Below are 9,187 nucleotides of genomic sequence, written 5' to 3'. Positions count from 1 at the left end.
TATAGATTTGTCGACTTTTATTCTCTATCAGCCATAGACACACTGCAGCCATTTTGTTTTTGTCTTTTTCAGCTTTGATACAGTAATACATGCCCTAATAGATATTTGAATATGCATTGTATATGTATATAACTGTCATCACAGAAAAGGGATGCTGATTTTCAAATTAAAAGCATACCTGTCACAGTGAACTTCCACTAGTTTGCATTTGACATTTTTCAACAGTGACAGTGAAATAAATACATTACACGTTGTAGATACATAGAGTAGCGATGCTCATGAGCTGTGAATAATGGTTTAAGCTCAGTGTGTGTGTGCCTGGTGTATCACTATCTTGTATTTAATCATCTGCCCTGCCAAAATGAAACTATCGATGTGGATAACTTATACTCTACCTTATATCCTGTGCACAAAAAGCAAGGAGGTGCTCCCTCCTGGCGTTCAGGAGAGTAAACGCAGTTTGTGTAAAATAAATGTTTCTTTTCTTTGCTGACAGAAACTGGCACACACTCTCTGACAAGACTCCCCACTCATAAACACACGGCACACAACTGGTCCAACACTCACTCTAAAGATAAACCGATAAAACAATTAATAAAGCAGAAACACTGAATCACCTGACCACTGTCGGCTTATCAGATTGTGACTTATTCACTCGTGGCAAACAAAAAAAATGGAATACGCTATCGAAATCAAAAATATATCTTCAAAAAAACCCATAAAACCAGCTTATAATAATTCTGACAATACCCTCTCCAAAACCAGCTGACAATGCAGTATTTAGCTCACACTCTTACAGCACACAGAGTACCTAGAGTACAACCTCACTCACATATTCACCATTCATACATTATGACTCAAGAGCAACCATTTCAGAGAAAAAGACAGAAAAAATGAATACAATGAAACATAACACGGAGAGAAAGACAAAAAAAGGAAAGCGAGACAGAAGGGCATTCTATAGAACTACAAAGCAGTCAAAGCTTAGGATCACTATGACATATTGATGTTGATTAGTGGTGCCTGCTCTACTTCACATGAGTCATTGTTAATTCCTAGGCTACTGATGTCCGTAATGTCAAGATTATAGATAATATATAATTCCCAAAAGACCGGTTACACATGGCCTACACAAAACACAGCAGCAGCAGCAGCAGCAGTTAAATTCAGTGTCGATACAGTCTGGTTTCCTCTGTGTGACATCTTCACCACCTGAATGGAAAGAGCGGAGAGGCTAGTGTAGTGAGTGAGACTGTTTTTAAGTGAGGAATATGTGAGAAACTCTGGCTGTGAGAGGCAGTGCAGTGTGAGAGATATTGTCTTTCAGTCCAAGCACCTACTCAGAGACTAGTAACCAGCATGTTGCAGGTAAAGTGTTCTTTACCTCCAGGAGGTTTGTAAGTAAGCTGATGTGAATAGTGTCCCTTTGTGGTTTCTATGTTGCTCTACCACAGCGTCAAGACAAAAATAGCAATTCTGAAATGCAAAGTTAAATGAATCAGATAAAACAACGGACGACTTTCTTTGGTCACAAAAAAAAGGCAAAAACAACATCAGAACATGAAAAGAAAAATCATGAAGACATTATAGCAGCCGGGGAAGAAAACAAACTGTGAACTAAAGGTCATCTTCCAGGACTTAAATGGGAAGACAGTGGTAGCTTGGAGTTTGCGTGGTGCACACTGGGATTGCATGTGGCTAATGCATAGGATTAGGGGGGGACTTTAGCATGGGCAGAGCCAGGGACTCGAGGAGAGCGTAACACATTCCTCGACTCTCACTCCTCCTCCTCCTCCTCCTCATCGTTGTCCTGTTCTTCTTCGTGGTAGCGGTGAAAGAGCTGGTGGAGATGCTGCTGGAGGTCACGTGGTTTTGACCCTCTTCCGGGGTTGTCCACTTGCTCTAGAAGGACCTGTTTGCGCTTCCCAGCTCCCTTCACCACTGTTCGTCTGTGGGTGCGACCTTTACGCATGTGGGCCCTGGAGGGGGAGCAAAGGGGGGGGGGGGGGGTGAAAACAAACCGAATAAGACAGCTCAGCATCATCAAAATATGCACCCGCCGGTCTGCGGCAATTTACGAGCAGCTGTTGCTGTACTAGTAGGCATGTTATGGAACGGAAAGCAAAAAAAAAAAAAAACACTCGCAAATGACATCATGCTCTGTAAATCCAGCATTCAATTGTGATCACATGCACAGCATACCAAGTTTATAGCTGCAGAAAACTATAGATCATGTTATAAAACACTTTAAACAGACTAAGGATGTCTCTGGATCGCTACACTTGGAATGAGATGTGTTGACTGTGAAGGCCATAGCGTGTGATTTACATATTTTCATGGATCCCTGCCCGTCATGCAGGAATCTACATTTATGTTTGTCAACTTCATTATTTAGAGTTTTTCTTGGATTTGTGTACACCTGTTCGTACATCTTATGACGAACAGCCTTCATTTGTGTGGGCTCGCCTCTTGTTTGGCTCACATGGAATATTTTTGTCTCTCTGGTACATGCAGCACGCTTGTTCTGGTTCGTCCTCTCTGAGGCTAAAGGTGTCACAATTAATAACAATACTCAGTAAACATAATTATAATAATGATAGAAATAACATCTGTCTTACCTGGTGCAATGAATAAATACAATTTTAATGAAATTTAAAATTAAATGAAATTTCTTTTTTTTAAATTAAATTAAATGAATAATAATATTTTACAGTTATGCTACTTGACAAAGTGGTTAATGATGTCCACATAAGCAAACATTAGTCAATATTAGTAAAAGTGATAAACCTGCAGCTCTTCACACTCACAGAATACAGCACACACACACACACACACACACACACACACACACACACACGCACACACACACACACACACGTTCACTCCAAGCACTCACACACCTCCTGACCACAGTTCCATCTTCTTTGACAGTCTCTCTCTCTACCACACGAGGGAGCTCTGTTCTGCTAAAACCGCTTATATAACCCAGTGCCTGGTGGCATGAAATGGAGAAAACAGTATTCACTGATTTTTGGAATGATTGGATGATGAAAAAAAAACAAAAAAACGGAGACTAGGTATCTGTCAATACGGATGTGAGCTACAATATGTACAATACTGGTGATGAGGTCATCAGCAAACCTGTTCGAAGTCTTTTTGGGCAGAGGGGAGGTCGGAGGCCAAAGACGGGTCACCGTGGTGTGTCATTGTCCTTTCACCTTCCACCACCATTGTTCTTTCTACGCAGCTGACCGTACTGCCTTCAGCTGTCTCCTGACTTGATGCTGAGAAACCCTCAAATTCAGCAAACGTTACCTAAACCATAAGAAAGAGTTATTTGTTTGGTATTGAATGGTCTTTTATATACAACTACCACAAGAAATGTTGCTATGGAAGACACAAATCAATACAGGACACACACCTCTGTGTGGTCTCCCTCACTCTTCAGTACGGTTCGCTTCACAACCTTGGAGTATCCGTCTCCATCCGTCACACGGATGGAGGCCTGGGGAGCTCCTTCTGATGACACCTCTTCACGCTCCACGCCGTCGGCGGAAACACACTTGCGAATAATTGTCCGCGTAACCTGAGGAAGATCATGTGTTTAGAGGAGTGAAGCATTTGTGTAAAGAAAAAGTGGTAACACTTCATATTCACCGTCATTATGAATGGGAAACTGACAGTTACTTAAACTTTAGTTTATACATTTATTACTTTCAACAAACAATTAAATTGGAATTAATAATGTCTATGAATTACTAGTGATACTATTATTTATGTTATTCTAACAGTTTATTGTTGCACATTTGTTAATGATTACAAAATGATTTGTAAACCTTTAAGAAATCATTTGGAAATCATTTATAAACATTACATCGATAGACGGACCAGATATTTGTAACACTTTGTTTATGGTTAATAACTGGTTTGAAAACCCACCATTAACATTATTTGGATGGTTATTATAAAGCCATCACAGATTATTATTGTAATACTTTGTTAAATGCTGAATAAATACTTCTCCCAACATTACTAAGATACATAGTAAATAATTGTCGATTGGTTTCTGGTCCATCTATCGCAGTAATATTTATATATTTTTACAAACAAAATCTGAAAGTTTTACAAATCACTTGTTAATCAAATAAATAGATAAATCTAATGTAATCAGAATGTAATTGTTATCATCTCTTATCAGCTATGACACAATATTGAATTTATGAAGTAATTATTAATGAACTCATTCATTATTTCATATTCCACAATCTAATGATTAAATAACATCAATTATATTACTAATAATTAGTTAACACCATTAATTAACATATTGTTTGTTAACAGTAAAATAACTAGAAGTTAAAGTAATTGACTATCAACTGTGTTCTGTCTCTGAATGAGATGGAACAGTTATACACAAAGAGATTTTGGTATTGCTGCAAACAATCCCAAGTGTGTCGTGTTTCGCTGTACAGCCTGTTGACACTTCCTGTTGAAATACTGCCATGTGATATGTGCATGACAGTATACATATAGAACCTTGCTTTACCTTTTTGACAACAATGTGTCCATTTTCATCCATGTACTTTTCTTCCGTCACTGACTGAGGGGGGAGGTCTGGCATTTCATCAGCCTGTGAGGGAAACAAAGACAAACCATAATCAGGAGTGCTAAGTTGGGTTATTGTGAAGTTTAGGTGTTTAATTCTCCACTTCAAAAAAACACACGAAAACACGTTAGAGATGATTAGGACACAAAACGTACATTTTAGGCAGTATTTTGGTGAGAGAACAGGGACTTTTGGGATACAGGAAACAAAACTAGCGTTTGTCAAAAAAAGTGAAGAAGTGCTCACAGCAACATAAAACATCTCCATGAGGTTCAGCCATCTATGCAAATCATGTAGCAGGTTCATATTATCAATCCTTAATTATTTTAATCTTCAAACACCAATTTTTCACCCATTTTAATCAAAGGTTGTTAGACAGTTAACATTGTAACTCGAACAGTGAGGACCTAGCCTGGTTAAAGTTGCACCCTGGAAGTCACACCCTCCATGCTTATTTAAAAGGCCATGAATCATGCTGAATCAGATACCTGAATGACAACTCTTCTTCGAACTATTCTGGTGGTCAAAAATTCATCATCAGAACTTTCTGACATTGATCCGAGCTCTGCAACGATATCCTGACCAAGCAACACAAGTCCATTAAGATTTAATAGAGGATATATATATATATAGATATAATATATAAATGCAGTTTGCAGCAAAGCAAGCAATAAGCAGAGTGATATGGTGAACTTTCCATTGACTTTCAGTGTTAAAATTAAAACTTTCAATTCATTTTCATATATTACATTGGAAAGTACAACATGGCAGTCTGTCACTTGGAAAAATGTTTGCAAAACATTCCATGCCTTATTTCAATTGAAGAATAAACGTGCTTACTGCTGATATAAAAACAAACAAACATGTAACTTATTACTGTGAGTGATACAGCCAGTTACAGGCAGCACAGTGACATGCCGAGTTAGGACTGGTTCAAATCTAAAATCAAAATAAAATCAGGGTTATGAGGAGTTTTAGATCCCATCCATGTAGCTAGAGGGTTAGCAGTCATTCTTCTCTGAAGCAAATATAAGATTTGGTTAAACTCAGCTCCAGGAAAAACAAAAAGCTTGCAAGTTGGGGTGGTTTACCAAATCTCATCTTACCCTCGTCAGAGACTGAACAGTATCATCATATGCCCCAACACAGACAGGGGGCGGCTGTGAAGCCTCACACAAGGTGAATTCCTCATCCGATGCTTCTGAATAGTGTAACAATTCTTCTTTCTGTTCATGTACATTATAAGGAGGCTCCTGGACAAAAGGAGCGTCCTCATAATCTTCACTTCCAGAGGACAACAGAATTTTTTGATTCACTTTTTCCAGCACTCTAAGATGGCAGAGATGACCTTGGGGCTGATCTCCGTTTGACCTAGTACTGGCCTCAGGTTCATCAGCCTCAGTCTCTGAGAAATCTGATCCAGCTTGTATGCAGTCAAAGAAAGGCTCTGGGTCAGAGTATTGTAAGGTTGGGCTGTCTGCACCACTATGCACAACTTCTGCATATTCTGGAGGCATGTGGGTATAAATGGTTGTGGTAGAAGAGATCTCTTGATACCCAGATGGGATGCTATACCCCTCATCGGAGGTGGAGGAAGCCCTCTCTGCTTTGGGTTTCACTGGAGGAGGCTGAGAGGCAAAACACTCAGACTCTACTAGAGTCAGAGATTCTTCTGAATGCTGTCCACTGGTCTTTGGCCTATCCTCCTCTGAGGATGCCTCCAAGTTCCCTGGGGAGGGGTATGACATTATCTCCTCAAAGCTAAAATGTCTTGCAGATGTAACCGTCTCCGGAGTCAAATCAGAGAGAGACAGGGAAGAGACGTCTTCAGCTTCAACAAAAGTTACCTCCCATAAATGTGTAAGTTCATCTTGGATATTCTCTGTTGATATTTCTCCTGTCACACCCATTGAGTCTTCAGATGATGTAGCTGATTCAAGTTTTTCTGGACTTTGAAGAATGTTAGTTGTAGAATCTTCCTCACAGAGATTTGCCAGATGTTCCTCGGGTATGTCAGATGGACCCTTGGTTGCTACTGACACTGAAGAAAGTATCTTGGTAGCATTTTCATCACATGTGCTGGACTGGATCATGTCCACAGGAAAACTTGGGTTCAGTGATACCATCACTTCACAAAATCTTTGGGGACATTCTGGAGTTGAAAGGAACTCAGCAGGAGATAAAGGGCCATCCTTACGACTCTCAATGTTTGAGGGTACACTTGTCTCAGAGGTTTCTGTTAGATCAGGAGTGACTGTGACAACCTCAGGTTCATCTTGAATGGATGTCTGGAAATGTGCAGGCTCTATGACTGCTACATCTGTGAGGTTAGTATCTTCAGCAAACTGCTTAGCAGATGACAGGCTGACTCTTAGGTTATCACTTTCTTCTGTATGGCATTGATCTTCAGGTGAAAGGTCATCAAACTCACACATTTGATCACCTTCAGAGCTACCATCACTGCAGTCTAACAGAAGTGGGTCGGGTGTGTCTGTTCTAAATTTAAGGTTCATCTCCTCCAGATCTGACAACAGCTGGTCAAGCTGAGGGGACCCAGATTTGGGTGGTGTTGGTGTGGACTCTGAGGATGTGATGACTTGGTCATCGGGAAGTTCTTGAGCTGTTTGACAGAACGGGTCTGGAGTCGCTGAGATTGTTTCAGATAATCCATAACTTTCACTTTGTTTGGCAAATGACATCCTTTTATCTTTTTGCTCTGGTGCGTTACTATGAGTGGTCAATGTGATTTCAGATAGGTCAAAGGTACCTGGAAATGGTAACTCTAGTTTTTCAGTGGAAAGTGTGTTTGAAAGATGTGCCATGGAGGGTGTCTCGGTTGGAAAGACCTGTCTCTGTCCTAAATTAACATTTGTTTGTCTTGAAGATTCTGAAAGACTTGTCCTGGAAGATGCTGGTGATACCTGCAAGAAATGATACAATGGAGTGGAAAAATATAAATAAATATGATTGATGATTTATTTTGGTGATGAAAAGAATAGTCAAATGAAGCATGCGTTTGTCAAATGGTCTGTTTTTTACATATAGGAGTAGTGTCTCAAATGAGGAAATTCACTTGTAGCCCACTTGTGTTTAGGTCACTGCAGTAGTATCTAATATATGCTAAAAACATTTGTCTTACAGATTACAATTTAAACACATTATATTCATGTAATGATTAAGATGCTGCTAAAATTGAGAAACTCTCAAAAAATAGTCTTCAATTTTAGCATATATTACAAAATATTACATTGACAACATCACTGAAAAACACTAACATTTTACGATAATAAAAGCAGGGTACAAGTGAACTTCAGACAAAATCAGGATTTGGTGTAAGATGAAGGTGGACATGCGTCATTTTACACCCATTCAAGTTAGTGTTTGCTGCCTTGTCAAAATATAAGGGCAGGAAGCACTGCACTTTGAATGACAATGCTAAACGCACTATTCTATTTGTCACAGTCAAAAACTACTACTGTCTGTTCTACTGCAGGTCTGCTCCATCTTCCAAAATGTAGATAACTTGCTATTACAGTAATGACAATAGCCAACAGAACACTTCATTAACATAATCAAATATTTATGAAAAAGCACAATGCAATACTGTAAAAAAGTGATGTTGGGTCTTCTACCAAGACATTTCAGATGACAGAATGTGGGAGAAGGGTAGTAGCGGGAGAAGATGTCTAAGCTACAGACATGCAATTATGTCATCACATTAAATTTCGCAACTAAACTGAATTCTAAATTCTTGGAAAGGGGTGTCGTTGGGGCATAGTCATGTTTGGGAAAATGATGGGCACCATTGTATGTATGTCTCTGTAAGCTGTTTTTAGTTTGGAAGACTGTGCATAACAGACAGCACAGGATTAGAGCGGTGGCAAAGCACATAAGTTGGTTTAGAGTTGTATGTCCGTTAGGCAAAGCTCTAAATGGCTCAACTTATCGCAACTACAGTAGATTGTAATCTCATACAAAGACTGTCTGGCACCTTAAGATATAATAAAGCCCATTGAATGTCCTTATAGGCTTGAATTGTTCAGGCCAGGCAGTTTAAGGGGATCACAAAGTCCATTGGTTAGCTACTAAGCTATGTAGCTTATGAGAACATTCCTTACCAGCTGGACAAAAAGCTTACGTCACTAAGAAAGGGTCACTCATTTCCTATATTTGCCCTTCACCAAAATACATTTTCTTTTGTTCGAATGCAAACATGCCACAGCAAGACAGTGAAGCCTCTGGGCATTATTAGTAAAAAGGTTGAGGCATAAGTTCTACATTCACACTTATTAATTTAATGCAAAAATTTATTACTTTTAAAAGCAACACTGCATTCACTGCTGAGCAAGAGCTTGTGCTGTCTTACCGACACCAAGGAGCCTTGCTCTCATCCTCGCTCATGGTTTTCTTTTCATGTTGATGGAAAACAAATCTTGGGCTTGTGTCATCTTTAATTGTGATTGAGGGTCTGTCCATTTCAGTTTGTGCACATGGGATCTTCATTTCGCTGATTCTCTTTTTGCTTGAGTTTGCTCATGGGAAGCTTCCACCAGCCAGACAGCATCATGACATTCAAAAATT

General features: G+C 39.4%; 1 protein-coding gene across 3 annotated transcripts in view; it reads right to left on the bottom strand.

The window, feature by feature from the left end:
• ank2a (ankyrin 2a, neuronal) overlaps positions 1-9,187 on the bottom strand; it is a 90,402-nt gene continuing 81,215 nt past the window's right edge. For all 3 annotated transcript variants that reach the window (XM_079278452.1, XM_079278453.1, XM_079278454.1), the window contains 7 exons: positions 5,713-7,527; positions 5,095-5,184; positions 4,547-4,630; positions 3,422-3,586; positions 3,142-3,315; positions 2,901-2,992; positions 1-1,979 (listed from right to left, as the gene is read on the bottom strand). In XM_079278452.1, the coding sequence (XP_079134578.1) occupies positions 1,778-1,979; positions 2,901-2,992; positions 3,142-3,315; positions 3,422-3,586; positions 4,547-4,630; positions 5,095-5,184; positions 5,713-7,527 (2,622 nt within the window). In that variant the 3' untranslated portion in view covers positions 1-1,777. The remainder of the gene's footprint in view (positions 1,980-2,900; positions 2,993-3,141; positions 3,316-3,421; positions 3,587-4,546; positions 4,631-5,094; positions 5,185-5,712; positions 7,528-9,187) is intronic.

Source organism: Melanostigma gelatinosum (genome assembly GCF_949748355.1).
Source record: "Melanostigma gelatinosum genome assembly, chromosome: 11".
Lineage (NCBI taxonomy): Eukaryota > Metazoa > Chordata > Actinopteri > Perciformes > Zoarcidae > Melanostigma > Melanostigma gelatinosum.
The sequence above is the reverse complement of the archived record's forward strand: the minus strand, read 5'-3'. Positions and strand labels throughout refer to the sequence as shown.